At 36.8% G+C, this 23,877-nt stretch overlaps 1 protein-coding gene across 3 annotated transcripts in view; it reads right to left on the bottom strand.

Annotated features, from left to right (window-relative positions):
* SS18 (SS18 subunit of BAF chromatin remodeling complex) overlaps window positions 1–23,877 on the bottom strand; it is a 42,571-nt gene that overhangs the window by 2,240 nt on the left and 16,454 nt on the right. Inside the window, exons 5-10 of one of the 3 annotated variants that reach the window (XM_056484563.1) lie at window positions 17,641–17,862; window positions 8,602–8,769; window positions 7,803–7,907; window positions 5,531–5,623; window positions 4,680–4,802; window positions 1,957–2,090 (exon numbers count right to left, since the gene is read on the bottom strand). In XM_056484563.1, coding sequence (XP_056340538.1) covers window positions 1,957–2,090; window positions 4,680–4,802; window positions 5,531–5,623; window positions 7,803–7,907; window positions 8,602–8,769; window positions 17,641–17,862 — 845 coding nt within the window. The remainder of the gene's footprint in view (window positions 1–1,956; window positions 2,091–4,679; window positions 4,803–5,530; window positions 5,624–7,802; window positions 7,908–8,601; window positions 8,770–17,640; window positions 17,863–23,877) is intronic. The other 2 variants (XM_056484564.1, XM_056484565.1) reach the window with 2 other exon arrangements.

Below are 23,877 nucleotides of genomic sequence, written 5' to 3'. Positions count from 1 at the left end.
ACTAAAAATACTATGTGCTTTAATGCAGAAGTAAGATCAGAGACATGAATTTAAGGCCAGGAACCTAATTTGGTCAAAAGAGTATACCTTTACATTCAACAGGCTGCTGTGAAATTAGCAGAACATCATCAAAAAACACAGGATGGGGATTACTTCCCACTTATCTTTGAAATTTATTTCTAGAAGTCAAGGTGACCTAAATTCAAAGTAATTTATGAAAATAACCATGACACAGAGGCATCTAAAATTATTAATCTATCAAGCATTACAGAATAATGGTACATGTATTTAAAAACCAAGGCACATCCCAGTGAACATGAAGAACTAGTCTACGGGAGGCAACTATTCCAAAGATCTGATACACAGAATTACCACCCTTGTTGATATTCTCTACTTCTTTTAAATTTCATGTACTGCAGAGGTGGGCAGAGGTGAGAGGATAAATGCTATAAGCTTACCATGACCCTTCACCACAGGGTTCAAGGCTTGCAGAAAGAAAGACTGTACTAGAAGTGAACATGCTCCAAACTGATCCTGCCACCATTCCATGTAAAGTACTACCACAAGGCAGCATTTTACATTTTAGTTTTATGTTGCAATGTCAGTTATGTTCCATTATAATGTAACAATCAGTCATGAAGAAGAGTTTCACAACAGCTGCCAGATGAGAATTTAAGCAGCACAATTCCTAAGGGAATGGCCAGAATGAAAGAGAGGTCTTCTATAATCGAGTTTCTCAGTGGAATTCAAGACTGCACAAACCGGAGGAGCACAGCCTATCAGCAAAGATTATCCACTTCTACTGTAAGGAAATCTGGAAAAAACTCAGCAAACTGTGATTAAGTTTGCTTGACCCTATGCTGGCCACAAGCAAAGAATTCTCCTGTAGCTTACTGTTTTCAGAGGAAGCTACTGGTTCAGTACATAAACACTTTATCTGTTAAATAATTAAAAGTAACTGCATCTCTAAACTACCACACTGAGAGTTTGCTCCTTCTTCCTTGTCTTCTCTAATTTCTGTAGAAAGCAACCCAACTGTTCTTTAAAACTGTGGGCAATTCTCACTTCCTCAGAAAAGTTTTTCTTGAAAGTCCAACTGATCTTCTACTGACATAGCAGAATTTTAGTTAAACATCAGAACCTCCACTTTATCATTTAGTAACCTTGACGTTATTGATACCAAGGAAAGTAATAGTGTACATTAGTGACATTTCTGAATGATTTATAGAGAAAAGTTTGGATTTTTACAAGTTAGTACCTCTTATAGGAACAAAACCTGTTTCATTGTTTAATTTTAAGCTTTTTACACGAGCCCTTCACTACAACTCCAACCTCAAGTTTTGGTGCTAATTGTTTGCTTGTTTTAATCTTGTCTTAGCAGTGACAGGAATGAAGCAGTTGATTTTCAAGTCACTTCTTTCCCATGTTCACTGCCCCCTTATACTGCTCAGAGAAAATCTGTGCAAAAACAGGTTTCATGTCTCCCCATAAGCTCTGCAGCCGAAGGACCTCAGCTGCACGCCTGAGGTGCTTTTGCAGCTGAAGAGGAAGATTTTGATTAGGATTTGTGTTTGTGGAAAATAAATTCAACCACTTCTACTGCAAAGAAGTAATGAAAAATGATCCACCATGAGATTTAGAAATCTCATCTTTCATATTAGTCATTCACCATAAGGCTATGAAACACATCACCTTAATTTTTAACATCCAAAAATACTGCTGGGAAGACCTCACTTTGCCAAATTGCATTAAAATTTAGCAAACTCAGGAGAGAATGACTAATCGCAATTCCATACAAATGACTCTTGGTAACTCACTAAGAAATAAACTCCATGAGAACTGTACGTACATACCTGAAAGACTATGTCCTAAAATTCATTAGTTTAAATGTCCAGAATCTGAGATTATCAAATGAGAGTGTAAGAATCACAACTTTCTCATCAAATGAAAGAATACCTGGTCATATCCATAAGGCCTCTGCTGTGGTGGTTGTGGTGGCCCAGGCTGTGTGGGTCTGTAGCCCCCATACTGCTGTCCTTGTCCTTGTGGATAATTGGGATACTGAGGCCCTGGACCACTTTGGGAAGGACCTGGGAATCATTAAATGGAAAAAAAAAAAAAAAAAGAAAAAGAAAGTGCTTAAGATGTTGGAAAGAAGAGAACAGGAAAAACACTGAATTTTACAGCTAACCAGGACTAAGAAACAGCACTACTGTGCAATTAGGTCTTTTGAGTGGCCCACCCCCTCCCCCTGGAAAGCACCTTTGCTGCCAGGGCCTGTGCTCCAACCAGAGAAACATTTACTTTTATTTACATATTCATGATCTAATATCAATGCATATAGCTCCACATAGGTCACAGGACAGAGAAGAACAAGGCAAGAAATGACAGACATGAGCCCTTTCCAGGATTTGGAAGGCAGTCCCCTCATGTATGCTGCTTCAGTTCCAGAATTTTCTAATGCCAAGAGCAGCCAGATAATCAGCTTTGTTTAACATTTGGTCTTTCTGAAGAGACCAGCAGTACTGTGCTGCCAGAAAGTGAAGTCTCACACCAGCAGACAATCCCAGACAGGGTGTCAGGCAAGCAAGTTATGTATGTATAAAATGTGAGATGTGACAAGCAGTAAAAGCTACTGTGAGATGTAAAAAGCACCCTCTACTCCATACTCCTTTGGTAATATTAACTTTCCAGAAAAAGGCTAGGAAAAAACCCAAAACTTGGACTCCAGTCTTTTTTGTCTGTAAAAGAAGTAGCTCTTTTGCAAGTATAACTTTCTGTTACTATTCACAGGGCCTTGGCCTGTCTAGCACTGGAAGCTGCATGTTACCACCATTAGGCACCGCAGCCATGTTCCAAACAAAAACATCTCCACCCCCTCCAGCACAGGGAGAGATGTACTCTGTATTTCAGTGGCACTCTCTATGAATCCTTTGCAGTGGATCTGTTAGCTTTTTCAACACCACCCCTTAAAAACTTTCAGAGCTGAAGATTTACAGCTCTTCAGAAGTGCTTTTTTTTAAACAAACCAACACTATTTTTCTCCTCAGAAGAAACAGATGTGTTTTAGCAATTGTGATTCAGTGCTACAGAGGGCTAGTTTTAGCTACAGACATTGGATATTAAGATGACATCAGCTGGTACCTCCTTCAGTAATTCTGGATCTATAAGACAGTGAAAAGAGGAAAACCTCTATAAGCTATTATCATTCTCCTCAGGCCTCAAATCCCCTTGAACTATGCAGTTTCAGCTTTCCACAGTGAAATAAAACCTTAAAGATTGATGACTGAGATATTGATTTATTTGTGAAAATTAGAAAACAATTAAATATTAAATTGAGCAAGAATACGACATCCTAGAAGTGCTGTGTTCATCTGACAAATGAGCATGGGTTTATTTATTCATGGTAGTTCTTTATAGCTGAATTCTAAATATTCATTGACACATTTCACAGAAAAAAATGGAACTTCAGTAACAATTTCTGCTAAAAAACAGAAACTGAAAAATATGTTATTCTGTTTTACAAATTATGTTGAGTAAGCGGCTCCAAAAGATTTCCTAATCCCTTCTTATAGTATTTCTTAACCTAAACTTTCAGAATAAATCAGATTATATTTCTTTACTTACAAAGTTAATCTACATGGACCTCCACTCTGATCTTCAGTCTGTTCCTATATAATGTTTAGCAGAATGCAGGTACAAGTACTACTTTAAAACTATCAATTCAGCCATAACCTCCAGAAGTCGAACACTTGGTAAATCTCAGTGGATCCTTTAAAAACTTAACTCTGTCTCAGCATAACTGGATTACATGTGAATCTGGCATTTATCTACATGGCAAACAAATTACCCATGCATTTCCACACATACACGATGCTGAAAGCTTTAGCATTGAAGCCTGCAAAAGAACTGAAAGCTAAAATACATGTAATTCATGGAATTTCAGAGATTCCTTCTTCTGTCATAAATATACATGACTTTATAGGTATGCAAGCAAGTAAAACTTAAAGAGCAGTAGTTGCAGTATGCTCTTCTGACATGAAGTTTTTTAGAACTAATGCAGCAAAATTACATTCTACTGCTTTAAGTTTCTTTTTTGGGAGTTCTTCCTTGAATCCAGGGACTTGTGGCAGAGGATTTCTCATTTCTACTGTTTATCAGAAGGTCTGGACTACTAGTGCAAATTTTTAAGGCACAGTTTCTTTAAAGCTGCACTGTCAATGCTTACAGTCATTTCTCTACTAATCAGTACAAGAATTTGAAAAGAATGATTCATATATATTGAATGAATTTTTAAACCAGTTTTTAAAAGACTGGTTTAATTGGCAAATCCACAGATGAAACGGGTTCTTTGTCATCTTTGTGAGTGCATTCATCTACAGAAGACAGAAAAGAGCAGAATCTTTCTGGGTCCTTCTAAATTACAGACACCCATTCCAATGCTGTTTAGTCACCTTCTGTTTTCTGTGCTACCACACTCTCCTAGACAGCCAACAGATCTAATTCCCAAAAGATGCTGCCTTCTACATTTTCTTGTCTGACCCCAGTGAAACTGCAGGCACAGAGCTGTTCTGTGCAAGCCTGGCCTCAGGACACAGTCAAACAGGGATGGTGTAACACACAACAAGGGTCTCTCTCAGTCCTTTCTGTGACAGCTGTCTGTGTCCTCAGGTTCTTACCATAACCCTGCTGTTGTCCTGGATAGCCTTGTTGGCCGGGATATTGCTGCTGTTGTGGTGGATAACCCTGCTGTTGGGGTGGTCCTTGATATGCATCTTGCTGCTGACCATATTGTGAGTTTCCTGTAAGATCATTGCAAGAAAGCAAAAACTCATAAAGATACCTATTTTATCATTTTTTTCCTTCTAAGATGCACAGCCAACAACACAAGAACAAAATGAAAATGCAATATTGATTTCAAAAACTGAACAAAACAAAGAAAACTCAAACCAAACAGAAGGAACTCGGCCAAACAAACTGCAGTTAAAGCCAATTTTGCAAAGTTGAACTGCAGCATTTTCAGCATCTCTGCCAAACGAGCATTACATTTACTGGAACATCACAGTCATAAGATCATGACTATGCTAAATAAAATAAAAAAAAAAAAAAAGACGAAATTAAGGACAGCTACAAGAGCACAGACTAGCTACACAAGATCAGCAAGCTGTTTCCTAACGGCACTATAATTTTACAAAATATATACACACACAAAAAGATATACAACTGAACCAACAAATTTATGTTAAAATAAAAATTTCCATTGAGGTAAAAAAAAAAAAAAAATTCTCTAGAGTGTTTTAGTCATTTTACTGTTGTTAGAATGGCAAATTGTGGTTATATATTTTAGGTGTTTGCAAGAAATTATTCTGAAGGCTTCAGGTTCCCTGCCATTTCCAAGACAGCCAGCAACTAGTATTCTACGAGAGCTTTGCATGGGTATAAGTTGTGTTGTGCAAGAGTCTCTGTTCCCGTTGAGGGTGGGGGAGGAAAGGGAATGTATGTGCGTATGTGTGTGAAGGTATATAGATACCTCCTTCGTAGTAATGTTGTGAGGAATCCTCATAAGGCCTATCGTAGCCTTGTTCAGGATACGACGGTTGCTGATAACCGTAATCATTATGACCTACATCAATTCGACAAGAGACAGGAAGAAACGTTAATGGCCTCTGAGTGAAAACCCTAAAAATATTTCATTTCTCAGAAAAATGAAAAAAAAAAAAAAAAAATTTCAACTGGATATACATGAAAAAGAATTTTCAATTGTATTAGCCAAAGACTTATTAATATGATTTTCTTTTATATTGAATTAACATGTGACAGGGGGAAAAAAAAAAACTTAATGCAGTAGCTCTAGAAACATCACAGCAAGGGATGGTCTTAACCTTCCGATAATCCTTGTTGGGGGAGTGGGGGGGGAAGTACTTCATCTTTCACTCAAAAAAAAAATGAAAGCATTTAGGCCTTTCACATGTAAATAACCTGAATTAAATTAGAATGAACAAAGAAAGCAATTATCATACTTTGTCTAACACCTGTTCTGCTGATCTCCAATTCAAAAGCATATGCTAAAAGCAGTGTGAAATATAACAAATAAAGCTCAATGAAGTTATGAACCATCATCTACATTAAATTCTGTTTTTGAATGACAGAAATCTAACACTCTCAATGTTTTCCCTACAAACAGAATTCCTACTCAAAGTCTTAAGAAAACTCTTCCTCTTATATTCCAGTCCTGAGCAGATTCATTACAAACAAACCTTTCTATTCAGATACTATAGGCATCTCTGATTAAGAAAACAATACATGCAGTAAGCACCCCACCTGTTGTTGGTTTTAGTACACATATATTTTGTCTTACAGATGATCAAAATATATCTTATTGCTACCTTGGTCAAGAATACGTGCCAAAACTTTGTTTACATTCGAAATTAAATAATATAAATTTGGAATAAAAATTTTAGATACAGTAAGGAAAGGAGGAAACAGTTCTGATACTCAGTGGTTTTGTTATCAGGTCTGCAACTGTACAATACATCACTGACTGAATCTTACATTCATACATAAAACCATCAAAACAAGTCTTAAAATATGTTCCTTGTATTATACGTAAGAGTAATAATGAGGCAATGATAAAGGTGACTGTTTAGAAGGAATAGATCTTAGAAGTAATCCGTGCTGCCACAGAGCTGTTGATAGTAACATAAAACTGCCCTTACTAGAGTAAATTAACAATTTAGTGTTCATGTGTGTACATAAATGTTCCAAAATTAAAGCTGAATAATTACCAGTTAACGCAACTTGTAAAATAACGCTGCACACACACCTCCAGAAACTAACACATTTAAGCTTATACAGATATAGCTTGATGTATTTTAAAATCAATTTGATGGAAATTAAATTCAAATAATTGACTTGCATCCCTTTACTTGTTATGAGTAGCTGCTTTGGCAATGACACAGCTTTGCTTTGTATACATTTTTTAAACATTAACATCTACCACATTTCTTGAGCTTCATAAGATACCATTAAGTTGCACACATGGTTATCACAGTAGTCAGGAGTCGGCATCTTTGCTCTCTCAGTCTCGGCTCAGCCTGAAAACAAGTTCATTTCAACTTTCTAACTTATAATACAATCCAATAGTCTTCAGCACTCCGTAGTACAAAAGGTAGGAGGACAGATTTTTGAAATTCAAAGTTTCAGTCTTGTCTTAAAAGCACTGAGGGGACATCTAAAGAGGATTCACATTTCCAGTATACTCAGGGCAGGGACCACTTTATTCCTATATATATGTTAAACTGAAGGCCCATACCACATCAGCAATAACACATTTGTGCGACTTACATGTAAACAAAACACTAAGTTAAAAAAGTATTTACAGAAAAAACTCACATCTTTTTAGCAAGTTTTTTCAGTTCAGTAAAATTCTTAATAAAAGGATATCGCCCCCTCTCTTATTGATAATAAAGTTATGACTGTTTAAATTCATCTCAATTATATTAGATATGCTAAGGAACTCTCCATTCTTTGAGAGAAACCAATTATTTCCATTGTTTTGAAATACTAAAACTGTCATTAAGAGTTTCAAATGGGAATTACACAAATTACATGTTTTAAGTTGTAAATTTAACTAGTCATAGTAACTTAAACTGTAGTAACAATTCTGAATTTGGAAAGTTTTGTAAATGTGAGGTATGATATCCAATTACTATTCTTGCCTCATCCCCTAATTTTGGGCATATGACTACATGAGTATTGGGCAGGTATAGAAAATGGGAAAGTTAACATTTATGAGAGATTACCATCAGGGTAATATTGCTGGTTCATGCCTTCTGGAGGACCTTGTCCACCATGACTGTATTGGTCCCCATAATAGTCTTCCTGGCCTGAGTACTGCTGTGGTGGGCCTGAAAAACCACAACCAGTCAATACGTAAATAACTTGTTTTCTCTGTTATAAAGCCTGCTAATTTCTGATTTTAGTATGAGAAATATTTCTCAAATGTATTCCCCACCCATATTTGTTGCATTACAGACAATGTATGTAATTTTAAAAAAATAAGTAAATGTATCTATCTACATATACAAACACACAGTTGTTTGGCTGCGACTATATATATCAAAATTCAGTTTTGAGCTCATTTTAGGAATATGTGTATAACAGACTAGGGTGTTAAAAATAAAATTATTCCGTGTTGGAAAGGACTAAAAAGAAAAAAGAGAACCAGTATCGTGGAACATAGTTCCTTTTTTGTAATTGAATGAGTTCAGAACCAAGTAGGTATTGTGTTCCTTTTCTGTACCTATCATTTAAATATCAAAACAAAACTCAGAATCAGCTTATCTGAGATGCATAATTTCAGAATGCATAATCTCAGAAAGAAACAAAAGAAAAAGAAAACAAACTTGTATTCACACTTCATGGTGATAGCAATAATCTCTTGCTGCAAGAACCACCCTTAAAAAGGGTAACAAAAAGAGTGTGCAAACAAAGTCTGTCACCAAATGACTTGACAGAAATTTGGTGTAAGCAAGAAAGTGATGTAAAATGGTTTTAAACATGGTTATTTAAAAATGTAAAAATACTGAAGTGAATTCCTACCTTGCTGTGGTGGTCTGTAGGGAGGAATCTGTCTCTGCCCCATCATGTGATTTCCTTGGTTCACTTGGCCCATCATGCCCATCGGTGGCTGCTGCCCCTGGTAATGCTGGCCACCTGCCTGTGGCATGTTGTATTGCTGGGAGGGAGGCTGCTGGTGCATCATTGGACCTGCAAAAGGAGAAGCAGAAAAAATGTCAAATATGCAAAAATGATTTGTGATTAAACTTTCACAAAAGAACGTTGAAAACCTAACCTTTAAAAATGGACCAAAAAAGGCTCTGTATATCCACCGCTCTGATAAGGGTTTGCTGTTTCTGGACCTATGCTAATGTAGGTGAACAATCCAGTAACCAAACTACAAAAGAGAAGTCAGCCTAAATAAGGTTGCTTTTTAGCTGATTTTTCTTAAAACCATAGGTATTAGTTTACACATACACAAAGATAATTGAAACACTTTTACAATTTTTTTGTTTTAAAAAATATCTTCAAAAAAATTGTGGGTGAAAACCTGATAGTGAAACCTTGGTAAGTGATAGAAAAATTATTTAATGTTTGTGATCTCCTTAGAGCACAGTTTCAATACACACATAGTTGCTGTCATATTCCATCAACAAACCACTAAGCTGTTATCACAAAATCAACAATTTTATTTAGCCTGTAAAGGCAAATCACGAGAATCAGACAGGCAATTATACAACAGGCATATATAGAAGACCCACAGAACACAGGCTCTGCCTGACACTGAACAGTCCCTAACAGTCTGTAACAAAAAACATCTTTCACAGCAAGTTGCACCAGGTTTCTATGAACCACAGGAAGAGACCAGGACGGATCAAGTACTGTCCATGTTTTATCAACTGACAAAATCTGATTAAGGCTGTACTTGGAGAAATGCAAATTTCAGTAATGAATACAGACCGTTAAAGAGCACCCTACTGACACCACACAGCAATGAAAACGATGATTACACCATTTCATTATATGAGATTGCAGGTTAGACTGATGCAACATTTAACAAAGAACAGCCTCTGTGCCTCCTCGTAGTACCACTTCAGAAAAGAGTTAGTCCAGTAACAAAAACATGAGGAGAAAGCTGTGACAAGGAGCTAAACTTTTTTAAACAACTGATTTTTGTAATGTATTAATTCAAACCACTTTACACATACTGCCCAGTCTATAATGGTGAAACCCAAAGACAACAAATAACTAGCAGTCTCACTAAAAAAAAATTAAAACAAACCATGACATCAAACATCAAACTAGCAGAGTCACTCCTAAGTGTCATCCAAGGAGCAAATGGAAAATACCACCTACTTTCGGTATGTTTAGATTTTTCCATTCCATTTAGTATTTTTAAATAAGCAGGTGCTGAAACACAAGCAGAAAGTCCTGTATGAAACTACAGTACTGGAAAAATGCCTAGATACAATCAAGTGACAATGGATTTATACAAGCAAAGGAATATGTAGTCATTTAGATCCTGTCTGTGCAGAGTTATGAGGGGAAGTTAAGACATATTAATTAATGGTATGAATTCAAAGTGCATTAGTTAAATCCCATAAAAAACCCTGTGTCAGATCTCTTCTTGAGAAGTAAAGTGGTCTAAGCTTTATTTTCCTCTAAAGATAAAACACTGGCCACTCTTAAGAAGATCCAGTTATGCTTCTATCCTTCAGTATGGCAAGCTTTGGTGTCCCAACTTTAAAGTTAAAAAAAAGGGTTAAAGATGTACTTATTTTAGTTATTGGCAAAATACATTTCCTTTTTTGATCTTCTAAACAAGCAGGTAATTTCGATTATTCCATTTCACTGCTCCTCTGTTTGGAGCTACTAAGAAACATTAGGCAGTCTTGAAAAAAAAAAAAAAAAGAAACTTGTTGCCATAATATTCCTAGATCTCAAGAAAGCTTGTTAATTAACAATATTAATATTAGTCACAATACAATGTGATAAAATGTGTTGGGTCCCCATGGTGCAATGTAGAGATTTTCTGTTTGCTTTTTAAATTAGAACTTCATTAACGCTTTGTAGAGCCACAATGAGAATTCACTACCCTGTATTAGGCTGTGTGTTGTGCTCATAGCAGACGGCCTGGCTTCCTTCCAGTTTGGTTCTTCTTATTAAGAAGATACCATGGTCTCTACTGCCTCATGGAACATAACTATTTTATGCAGCAGTTTTGAGGGATGAGGGAACTTTCAATTTATTCTTCCATTTGAAAAATCTAGCCTAGGAAAAAGCTACATTTATTCATCGTGTAATACTTAATATGACATAAAATCCCAAAACATAATAAAAATCTTAAGATTATTAATTCATTATCTACTTGAACAAGGACAAACTTGAGAAGCGGGCCCAAGAGAAGCTCATGAAGTTCAACAAGTCCAAGTGCAAGGTGCAGCACCTGGGTTGGGGGAAACCCAGACATGAGTTCAGAGTGGGAAACTCACTGAGAGCAGCACTGAGAAGAACATGAGGGTATGCATTGATGAAAAGCTTGGTCTAATCTGACAATGTGGGCTTGCAGGCCAAAAAACAACTGTATGCTGGACTGCATGAAAAAACATGGCCAGAAGGTCAAGAGAGGTGATTTTGCCCCTCTACTCTGCTCTGGTGAGATCCCACCCAGAGTGCTGTATCCAGCTCCAGGGTGTCCAGCATAGGAAAGACACAGACCTGCTGGAGCGAGTCTAGAGGAAGGCCACAAGGATTATCAGAGGGAGAGAGCACCTCTCCTATAAGGAAACACTGAGAGAACATGGAGAAGAGAAAGCTCCAGGGAGACCTCACTGCAGCCTTCCAGTATTTTGAGAGGGCTTTATAAAAGGGAGGGAGATGGACTTTTTATACAGGCAGATAGTGGCAGGACAAGGGGCAATGGTTTTAAGTAAGAGGGTAGGTATAGATTGGATAGTAGGAGGAAATTCTTCACTGTGAGGGTGGTGAGGCACTGGAAGAGGTTGCCCAAAGAAGTTGTGAATGCCCCATGTCTGGATGCGTTCAAGACCAGGATGGATGAGGCTCTGAGAAACCTGGGCTAGTTGTAGCACAGGCAGGGAGGCTGGAACTATATGATCCTTCATGTCCCTTCCCACCCAAGCCATTCAATGATTCTATAATGTTTTCTAGTATTTGTGGCATATATTTTTACAAGCACCCTAAAACACAGTTCTTGAATCTCCAATCAGGTAACAACAAATTACATTTGGTGGAAGCCACAATCTCTTCCAGACCTGGAGGTAAGACTAGCATATATAAAGCTCACACAACTGAGCTGCAAGAGAATGCTCATTGCTTTCAAAAACTCTCCATAGAAACCCTGTTTTTTGTGAGTTTCTAGAATTATTTAATCCAGAGAGGACAAAGCATCTTGTTTGTACACAGTTCAAAATGCATCAAAAGAAAAACTGTGCTAATATTATCTCTGCAAAATATGCAAGCACAGAATTTAACTGGCCTACATTATCAAGAACACACATTTTTGTTTAGTAGGTGTAGGCAACTTTGAGCAGTTACAGAAAAAAAATAACTTCTGCTACAGCCACTATCTCCTAAGGAGGCCTCATGTAGAAGGAAAAAAAGGTACGTGGATTATGGACTACTACCTGATCTTCTTGTAAGTACAGTGACACAGCAGAGATCTCCTGACAAGAAAGGACTTTTGGAAACTGACAATCTAGTCTTCACACAGGTAAGATAGAAAGAAACAGAAATACAAGCTGAAAGTAGGTCCCAGATAAAGCTTACAAATCTGAGACCAGAAGTGCAGAGGATGAAAGAGCTGCAGAAAAGTTTAGTGGTTTAAAAACATCTCCTTAGCATCGTCCCTTATGCTGAACTCAGACACTGGTGGTAATAGCTATGAGAAGACAAGAATAACCACTGATGTGGTTGAACCTTTTGAAGAAGCAGAAAAGTGAGGAGCCACACTCACAAATGAACTGGTGACTCTGCTGTTCTGACTGAAGAGGTGGGTATGACCAAAAAGCAAGAGAACAAGCTATTGATTCTTCAGTCTTCTAAACTATACTGGTTGTGTTGCCCAGGGGTCTATTCTTTAGGCATTTCACAATGCACACCTGCGTAGATGAAGCAACTGGATATCCATACCTAGAGTATCAGAAAAGCCCACCATTCCAGACCTACCATGGTCAATGTCATCACTGTGTCTACTGCTACAAAAATAACAAAATATAGATCACTGCAGCATTCTCAGCAAAACTTTTTTGCTGTTTTTCCATAATTAAAAAAAAAAAAAAAGCTTGTTTTTTCAATTATGGTTTTAAGCCTTGTGAGAGCTATCTCAGGAACTATAATGTAGAGTCAATTTAACTTGACAAACACTACAATTCAGATGTGCTTAGTCAAATGAGCCACCATCCGAAAGATGTTTTAACATCAGGAGCAGTTTAAACATTATCTCAAAAGACTTTGAGGATACAAAACTTTTGCTACTCCTAATGTATGATAAAGGCTGCAAACTGAAGACAGTAGACACTTCTCCACACTTTATTACTCCACAAACTTCTCATCTCAAAGTGAACCATAATTTCAGGTATGATTTAAAAAAACTAGAACATAAAATGTCATACAAAAAATTCCTTAGTTACCAACCTTGCCTTTCATATTTTACCCTAGGGAAAGAAGATGAAAGCACAAGCTCTGTGGCAGCTGTTTATATCTTTTGTTTTTTCATAACAACTACAGTGTCTTCCACAGTCGGACATCCTACACAATGCGGCTATAGCACGATGGTGTTTCAGAACATGGAGGCAATTTTATTTCTCTTTTAGTAGGTTAGATTTTAAAAAAAAATGAGACTGTCCGGCATTTTCCATAACATCTTGACTACTGTAAGCAGTCAAGGTACTGAAACCTAACAGTCTCAGCTTACATGGGAGTGAACAGATGGCAAGACATTCATAACAGGCAGTAAAACTCAGAAATCACTTTATCCTGGTCTGCCATACCCCAAATATGTTTATATTTTAGCTAACATTGGATGTTCCTATCTTTACATTCCATTCTATGTGCACAACAAAAGAACCAGAAGCTGCATCTGCCTCATCTCTACTCTTTCCATATCTTCATATTTGCTCATAAGTGAAAGAGGTCTGAAATGGAATTTTTCCAAGGTTATATAAATGAAACTATCATTTAAAAATTTCAGCACCAGATTTGACAACTGGTCTCCAAATTACCAACTCAACATGACACTGTCCTGTAGGAGCCACCTGAAAACTAGTTCCCTTCCCTTACCACAGGCAACATATAATGCTCATTCAACAGAGACTGAGAGTTTGGCAACTTTGTGTCAAGCTCTTCTAGCAAGGGAATGGAATCCCAGCAAAAGGATCTGACAAATAAGAAACACAGTCTGTGGGATGGCCACATATAACAAACAGAGTTTCTTAAATGACCAAGCTACAATTTCTTGGTTCTTACTTGTGAGATGTATTAATTTTACTATTAAATATTATTCCCTGAGTGTGAAAGATTTGTTCAACATAAAAAAAAAGAGGAATTTCCATGCAAGTTTCAGGTTTCAGAAAAATCATGCTTACATCTCCCCTCTGAAAAGTCAAAAACTGGTAACACTTGAAATTTTTTTTCAATACACAAGAAGAAATGCACCCACAAGAACATAGTTTCTTCCAATTCATTCAGTCCCTTCTGCCTTCTATCTTTTTCAAAAAGGTAGCCAATACTCCTTGCAGATGTCCCAGGCTGCTATATTAACTTTTCAATTATATCATCTACAGAATCTTCCACTTAGAACATTTTCTGCTTTTTCAGTCCAAAATTACTAGAATTCATTTTTTAAAATGGACTGACTATATAAAATCAATTCCCTGAAAACTTTGCTTCTCATTTAAAGTATTCCTCGGGACAGCATTTTGTAATAGCGCAAATCAATAATGAGTAGAGAGTGGATAAAGGAAGTAAATCCAGCAAACAGTTCTGTTACTATGCATTTTATTTCTTAATTAGTACTTTTTCCTTTTTTTCTTGCTAACATCATCTGCTTCACAAGGTGTATATACAGCAAGATGTTTTGGTAGCAAGTGCACATAAAGAGGTTATGCTCAAGCATAACCCAAGTGTTAGAGCAAACCTTTCTGAGTGTTATGGTGGTTTTATCTATTATATATGCTTTTTTTTTTTTTCCCCTAGAAGTATTGGCTTCATTCAGTACATGGTAGGTATTACTCACTGAAAAATTATTTCAGTATCTTGTTTCTTCCTAATAGATGCCTAGTCAAACACTGAAGACAGTATTAATTTATTCATAGGTTTTCTTATGGCACCCATAAGTAATTTGTCCAAATCTTCATAATGAATATACTTTCACAACTCTCCTGTGAAATCAGATGATATTATAATCTTACCACCAGATTTATTCCTCTACAGATGAGTAATCCATATAGAGAAAGACTAAGATCAAAAACATCTACTAATTTTTAACAGCCAACTTGAGATGCTAAGACCTCATCTTGCAGAATATTTAGCATTATATTTAGCTAGTGATGTTATTAACTGACAGATGTAGTAGGATCTCTCATTTTCAGTATGGATCACTCCTGTAAGACAAAGAAACAAAGCATACTTAAGGGTTCACAAATGTGTCCTGACAACAACACTGAGGTTCAGAAATTTTGGTTCACTTCTGTTCCTGAATTGTTGCACATGTGACTGGTTAAGAAATCTTAGAGTCACAATCCATTTATTCTCCTTTTGTTAAACTGCACTGAGTGCATTTCCTAGCAGCTCATTCTTGTTTCTTCACTTAGGTGAGAAGCCTGGAGTGGTCATGCCTGGCTGACACCTCTGCCCAGCCAACTTGGGCTTGGCTACCCACCTCTAAATTTCTCACAGATTACTCTGCTGTTCTATACCTAGCTGTCTTGGAGTCACAAGAGAGTAAAGATATAAAAACACTTCCTCTAATTCATCATCAAACTTCAATACATATGTAACAACTAAGAGTAGAAAATGGAGGAAATGCACTAAGCAGACCTGACTGGGAATAATCTTAGATCAAAATAACAAACAAGCTCATCTACAGACTTAAGACTTCCTCTCTCAAAGATATTTGGAACAGTATTTTCATTTAACAGCAAACAGAATTTGTTTGCATAATAGACAACTTTCAAAGCCTTGCTCTAAAGAAAGGGGCACCTGCACTTCTACATTTATAAATGAAGTGCTCTGTTTACTAATGTTTTTGTGAGACATTGAAACATTCTAAAGAATAAAATTTTTCACCCTACTGCCCTCTGCTTCTGTGAAACCTCTGCAAAAACCAGAACCAGCCTTGATGCAGACACTTGGAAAGGAAAAAGTCTCAGCCTAAAGGGTCAAAATTTGGCAGAATTAGTTACACAATGTGAAAGCTTGCTGTGGCCCTAATGGAAATGGTACCATTGTTCTAACTAAACATTTTGCTCTTGTTCTTGAACTTATTTGGTAATACTGTTTTATTCACTATTCCCCGAAGTCACTTCAGTACCATTATTTGATCAGAACAGAAACCTTTTAAGTCCCATTTCTGCTTGGTTTATAATGACCAATTTTCAAGTTTGACAGAGTACTGAAAACACAACAGGGGAATATTATGAGGAAGAATAAATAATGTTACTTTGAGATGGAATCATCTCCAAAATTTTAGGCCAGTCACAGAAAATTGTTTTTCTGTGGAGTGACTTGCTAGATGGCTCCCTCACACATACTCCTACATAATTATTCTTAACTCTGCAACTAAAAAATTTGAACTGAAATGGGATAGGGTTTTTACACAGCATCTTACAACATTCACAAAATTGCTACACTATGTATTGTCCAGCATAGAGAGATAACTTGCCAGTTCAGAGAGACAGTCAAAAATATTCCCACTTACGATTTCCTCTGCCATGTGCCTATCTTTTGTTTCTTCCACTGATATACTTTAAGAAAAACGCTATTAATAATGTGGATGTTGAAGGCCTCAGATTCCTGCTTTCTCTACTGGTAAGAAAAGTGCAGAAACAGCTTCTCTTGTCATGACTTTTTTTTTTAGCCTCTCATTAAGTTAGTCTTTCGTCTGTTTTGCACCTTTCTGTAACCATCAGTATGACCTGGTCTGTCTGTACACCTCAGGAACAGATGGCATCTACATATAAAAAAGTGGAGCTTTGGTTTGTCATATGTTTTCTAGCAGGTGCTATGTACAGATCCAATCCAGTAACAGACCTAACAGGTAAGCTTAAAATAGTGATCTGACTTGTAAAGCACCTCTATAAGAATATGCAGTACATATATACAGCTTAATAATTTGGTGTGCTGTTACTCTAATGCACATTTTAATTCCATAATGTCCTCACACTTAAACAAGGACATCAAAACACCAATGGAGATATCTTAGATACAAAACTGGTTTTGATTTTTACTATATATACAAGGACATCTCATGAAAAGAGAAGACAGTACTGGAACTGAATTTTGATTCTCTAAGACTAAATAGACATTCCATGCATACAGCAGAAAACAAAGACTAACTAGGTATAACAATCTGAGGGCTGTATGACTTTACTTTTTCAATTTAACCAAGAGACTTAAAAGAAGAGATTTCTTCAAGCAACTTGAATAACAATAACACTTAGCTAGAAGTGTAAAGTTTGAAAAAGACAAACAGTAGTTTCAGCTTATAACTGATAAAAGTAGATTCATTCCCAGATTCTCACATAATACCTGAAAATATTCAGTGTCTGCAAATCAACAAAGTCACACATACATGGGAGAAAAGAGATGTAGAATCCTCCAAACATAGGTAAAGAATATTCACAGGATATTCTGAGATGATCCTTCCATAAGGATGATTGAGTCCATGTGTTAGGTAAATAGCCCTCAGGGTGACTGAAGTCACAACCTTTGTGCTCTTAGCACAATACTCTAACCAACTGAGCAAATCTCAGGGTACAAATACATTTAGAAAAGGAAATCTACAAGATAAGACCTCTAAAAAAATCTGCACCCAAGATGTTTTCCTTTTACCTCACTTACCTTGGTTTGGTTGCATATTCATGTTTGGTCTGGGCCCATAGTTGCCCATTGGCTGACCCTGGCTCATTGTCATCTGATTCTGCACTGGCATGCTCTGTGATGATGGCACTGAGTGATTATAGCCACCCATGGACCCATGGCTACTTGAAGGCATATTCATGGAACTGTTCGTCATATTGAGTTGGTTAGGTCCAGGTCCTTGCATAGGCATATGGTTGGGTCCTTCAGAAAGAAAAACAGGGAAAAAGGTTGTACATTAAGCAGCATAAAAGCAAGTGAAAATAGTCATAGTGAATCACAAAACTGAACAGAAGTCATTAAACACAATTACATGAAGATACATTTAAAATACAGTTTGCATTATCACATAGCTAATCTTTTATCCATACTCTACACAAAACTAATCTTTTTAGTACTTGCATAACACAGCATGAATTTAATTCTGAATGGCACAAGACCAGTGTAACAGACAGCTTGGAAACTCCATCAAAGCTGTAATTGTTACAATGGCTGTAACATTTCTGTGTATTCAAACAACCCATGCTAGATAATTTTTTGAAACTAACAATTATTATTATTTTAAATGCAAGCAGTATTAACATGGCATAATTACATAGAATCACAGAAACACTTTGTTCGGAAAAGACCACTAAGATTGTCAAGTGCAACAGCAAATTTAACACTGCCAAGTCCACCACTAAATGCTAACTTAGACTAACTTTTATTCAAAGGATTATACAGTTAACCATAGAAGAAAGAGGTGACAGGCACTGACTGCATGGATCACTGATATAACAGCAAAGGCTTTTATAGAAAACCTGTGAGCCAAACTGATTCTTCTACAGAGCTGCTTTAATGCCCCTGTAGATAAAAATCCAACCAAAAGTTGTTCATGACAAGAAGACAACTCCTGAGTTTATCTCCTGAGATGAGAATGAGAACTAATCTTTGTGGTAAGATCAAGACTTTTTTTTTATACTTCAATCATGACTTTTTTATAAGAATGACATGTAAATGGAAAGCATTTAGTGACCAATGTTAGTAAACACATCACCTTTCTGTGCATACGTAAAAGAACAACCTTCGAAATCAGAGAAAGGTGTGAAAAAAGAAACAAAGGGAAAACATTACAATGTGCTGCATATTTTCTACTAGCAAATAAGGTGGAAAATCTCAACACAACAGAAAATCAATGCTTTTGATTTCTGATGGACCTAGCATTGCAGTGATTCAGATAGTATTAAACAACGTAGAATAAAAATTGCTGGCGAATTATTTAACATTTTTTATCATATACTATATAGCCAATATTCTGCGACTGTATTTGCAGATTACTGGAGTGGGGAATGATGACTTGATTATCAGTTCAACTTGTGAAGATGCAAAGGAAAAGCAACTTGTTCATACAACCACGAGCCAACAACATCTTTTCACCTTTTATTTCCCTTCTTCCTGACAACAAAGGTTGAATTTGGATTATTCTCTGAATTCAAGCTACTCTCAATGGGTATTTTAAAAAGTATGACATTACAATACTACCTGGGCAGTTTACTCATTACTTTAGGTAGAACAGGTGAACATCTATTAGAACTAAATTTAGTAAGAGGTGGGACTAGATATAATTATGACAAGTAAAAAAAGTAGATTAAATGCATGGATTATGCCCATGACAAGCACCACAGGAAGACCTCATGAAAATATGTACAACCAGAGGACATGACAGACCAGGTCAACTATAAACAAGGCAAATGTGGATATTGGTGCAGGTTTCACCAAGAAGATGCTGCTGTTGCTAAACATGCCACAGGTTTTTAGTTAAGCTACAAAGTCTAAGAAGAGGAATCTAAAGGAAACTGCACTAGTAGAGCTGTAGGAAGGTACTGATTTGTTTACATATTTCCCAGTGAAAATTTTAAAAAAACACACAGACACACACAGACACATACACATGCACACACACTCTCCTCTGCCTTCAGAAGTAAACAGCTCCTAAGTCCCTGGCTAATGAAAAAAAACTGCACTAATCTACAGTAGAATGAAGGCAGAAGCAAGGACACAGCTGCACACAAGGTCACAGAGACAATACTAACTGACTGAAACAAAAAGATGCAGAAGAAAAAGATAGCAATGATAAATGAACATGGCTACTAAAGCCAAAGTGAAGAAACAGAGAATAAGTTTAAAAACGTGTTTATCCTCTTGCCCTTTTTAAGACACCTTACTGAAATAAACACAAATCTACTTTGTCAAGGAAAGTGTAAAAGCTGAAAAAGATTATCAAACATGCAGTTCACCGTTCCTGCAAATCAAGGTGAGCAGAGATTGCTGAAATGTACAAAGGCAGGTCCACCAACAAACAAAGAAAAAGTAGTTCAGTGAATAGGATTATGCCCACAAGAGTACTACAAATGCCCATACTGCCCCTCTTCAACTCAGCACTGCCTAATCCTGTAATAATGAGAACATGCAGACAGTTTAATTATGAAAAAGTGAGCTTGTCTCTAACCATGAGCTCAGTCATGAATGTGCTCTTAGGTGAAGTAAAGCTTCCTACTGTAGTGCCAAGAAACTATTGCAGAGAAGCTAGAAGACTACTTTCCTAATGAAAGGAAGGAATACACAGGGCTAGTGTCAGTTAGAGCCTGGGAGTGGTTCTGTTTCTTTCTGATTAAAGGAAGACATTGTCAATGACAGATTTTTGAGTTAGGCAAGCACACAGGGGAGCAAGTTTTAAAAACTAGTAATGTAAGAAGCAAAATCAGGAAGGCAAAAATCATTGCAAGAGGTAACTTGAAAAAATAAAAAAAAACTTCTCTAAAAGGCTGGTTTACACATCATGTTTGGGGTAGCACTAAAACAGCAGAGAACACTCATAAGAAAAGCTGTCATATGAAATGCAAGGTGCATTTTTTATTTTCTGTGGTCAAAATCTGGGGGTTTGTTAGTGAGAAGCTAGAAAACAAAGACAGAGAAAAAGCTAAGACCACAGGATCAAAAACCTCGCAAATGAAAATTAATAAAACCACACTTTACATATAATTTTTTTTAGTTTGTCAAAACACTTCATGGAGTTCCCTTGCATATAAGGACAAAAAAATTGATTTTTTTTTTATATGGATAAATGAAATAGGAAGAAGAGAATATGAATGAACTGTGAGTGAATTAATGAGGCATGAAGTATGTATCTCCACTTTAAAATAACCACTTTAAATGCTGTACTTAGATATATATACTTATAATTAGATTCGTGTTATAATGAAGTTAGCAGAGTAACTATCTATCCTGAGTATAAACAGAAGCACTTTTTCCTCTTAACCACCTATGCACAGCACCTTACCTCCAAGAAGCTGTAATACAGACTAAATACATTTGAGACTACATTTGCAGACAGGAAGAAGATTCTGAGAGAACTTATTTGGAACACACAAACACCTGTGTTGTGGTTTAGAAATGCTATTCCCCCATTTACCATTTCCACTAAAACACTCCAAACCACACACCACTTTGCTTGCTCCCCTGTATCCCCTTTCCTGTGCTGGGCTGGAGAAGAGAACCAAAGGCACAAAAAGTAAAGATTACAAGTTGAGGTAAGAACAATTTACTGGAAACAGCAATGAAACAAGAAAAAGAACAGTAACAGCAACAGTATTAGTAACAGTGCACAAGATGCACAGGATTCACAGGTAATTGCTCACCACCCAGAACCAACAATATCCTGCAGGTCAGAATAACCTCCAGCTCTATTGCCTTCTCCTGCCTACTGCAAAAATTAACCTTGTTCTGGCTGGAACCAGGACAACTTGTTATTTAGGAAGGTCACCTACCAGTGCCTCGACAAAGGTCAGAGACCCCTACAGCTAGTCTTACATTTCAACTTTTTACATGTGAGAAAACAACCTCAAGAAATCAGGAAGACAACTTGCCTCCAGCACATCTTAGTTCATCATCTCCTTCCAAATCCAGATCACTCTTACTTTCCATCACATAAACTCAGTCAAAGTAACTCTTCAGACAGCAATTTTTTTCAGCTAAAAATCACAACCTGTCACAGGTACAGATAACACTCAAGTGCATCACCAGCTGAAGAAGGTTTGTCATGACTGTCATGACTGGCAAGAGAACACAGACACATATTTGTCAGGGGATGCAATTAAGGACCTCAGCAGCACTCAGGTTCTGTATTAACCAGGACATAGGTACAAGAAAAATCATGCTTTGCCCTTCAGGCAATGGGACAGATCTATAGCAGAACTTTAAAATTACTCATGGCCTGATGATCACTAGGCAGTTCTTCTAATCCTCTCGTCAACCCTTCTCATCTGGCCATACTCAGGTCTGTGGAAGCCCCTGCTCAGGTAATACCTGAAATCCTTAGCTGGCATATTTAAGAGCCTGCATTTTATTTTTTCCAGGCTGGTCAACTGATGTCAGACTTGGATTCTCTCAGTTTAAGATTAGTGACTTTACTCCTTTTGTCAGATCATCTCTACAGATATTTAAGATTTTGTATCTGGTTTTCAGAGTAAGGGCCCTAAAACCAGAAAGCAAATGCATACACTGCAGAAATTATTAGAAATACATCTCTGTGAAATAGAGAAAGGCCCACAAGCAGGTAAACTAACATACACTTGAAAAGATATGTGTAATTCAGCTTAACAAGATGATTCTGTTTCCCTTTTTCCAATGCCTACCTGTGAAAGGATTTTAGCATGCCTTTCTGATATTAAGAGATGCCCTCATCCTAAGCTGTTTATCTTTACATCCTCAGAGAAAACTTCAAACTGAGAGAGAAAGAACAGACATTCAAGAAAGGGAATATGTTGCAGGAAAGGCTAAATTAAAGCTTAGTTGGAAACTGTATTTAAGTATCTGTCTAGGTGAATACCAAAACAAAGCTATTTACCTTTCACATATTTTCCTAAGAGCTCTTTTCTTATTCTATCTAATTACAAAATATGTATGTTTAAGAAGTGACTTTTCTCCCCCGTGGCTCTGCGGTGAAGTCATTATGCTCACAATTGTGACTCAGTAATCCTTCTCCTTGGAAAAGATCACTACAATAACAATAATATGATTACACTTGAGGGTCAAAGAGACTGATTTTTGAGAGGCAATGCTACTCTCCATGGGAACTGATGGATTTTAGATGGATAAAGGACACCATAATCAGACTATCTCTGCCCTACTTAGGGAGCAGCATATATTGCTCTTTACACTTCCAAATGCAGACCATGACCAACATGTATGATGAAACTAACTTCTCTAGATCTTTTATTGCACTTCTTACACATGGCCTCTGGAGGCTATTCAAGCTACTCTTTCAGAAAAAAACGCAATTATCAGGTCCATTTTATCAAGATTTGCACAGAAATTAGAGACTACAGCACTTGTCATATTTTTTGTTTTGTATTAAGTTTTGTATAGTTATTACTGTGTTTGCTGTCAGGAAGGTTATCCTCAATACCAGTGAGAGATGAATTTTCAAAGATCCTCTGACAGTAGTTCCCTTTCTTGAAAGTATGAATACCTTGAGGAGCTTTTGTATGAAAAGTTCCTCCATAACAAAAAAAAAAAAAAAAAAAAAAAAAAAAAAAAAAGGGAGGGATTCTGAACAAAAGCAATCCTGGGAATGCAATTTTAAGCTGAAAGCCATTTCACATGAAATAGACAGTATGATTTTACAAGTGGAAATTCAGGAAAATAGCCTCTATATAAAGAAGCGTGCTCTTCCATTGCCTACTCTACTCTGATCCGACTGCTAAAGGGAATAGTTACCCAGAAGCCAGTATTGGTAGGTACAATGTGGAATTTTATCATCCCCTTTCTCTGCTTTCTTTTTGTCTTCCCAAGTACTTTTTTTTTTATTACAAAACAGGATGGCATAGAAACTGCCTTAAAATTTACACCTAGAACAATAATCTGGAGGCCATTTCTTTACAAATCCCTTACGATCCCTTACATCTTCAATAATAAAGAACACAGGAGATTAGTGGAAGCTGTATAAAAGCAATCCTTTTTTCTTTCAAACATTTACCCAAATCAGAAACAGCCTCTTTCATATGTATCTATTTTATTATTATCTAATTATTTAGCTACAATGATTTCACATTATCTTTTTATGGAAGGATTTGTGTTCGCTCAGCCACAGGCCAATACCTTTCCCCAGTAAGCCCTCTAAAGCCAGCTGTACTGCATGGTTTCAAACAGACTAAATTTAGCCAGTTCTGTTCATCAGAG

This window comes from Oenanthe melanoleuca, chromosome 2 (assembly GCF_029582105.1).
Source record: "Oenanthe melanoleuca isolate GR-GAL-2019-014 chromosome 2, OMel1.0, whole genome shotgun sequence".
In the NCBI taxonomy this organism is placed as follows: Eukaryota; Metazoa; Chordata; class Aves; order Passeriformes; family Muscicapidae; genus Oenanthe; species Oenanthe melanoleuca.
The sequence above is the reverse complement of the archived record's forward strand: the minus strand, read 5'-3'. Positions and strand labels throughout refer to the sequence as shown.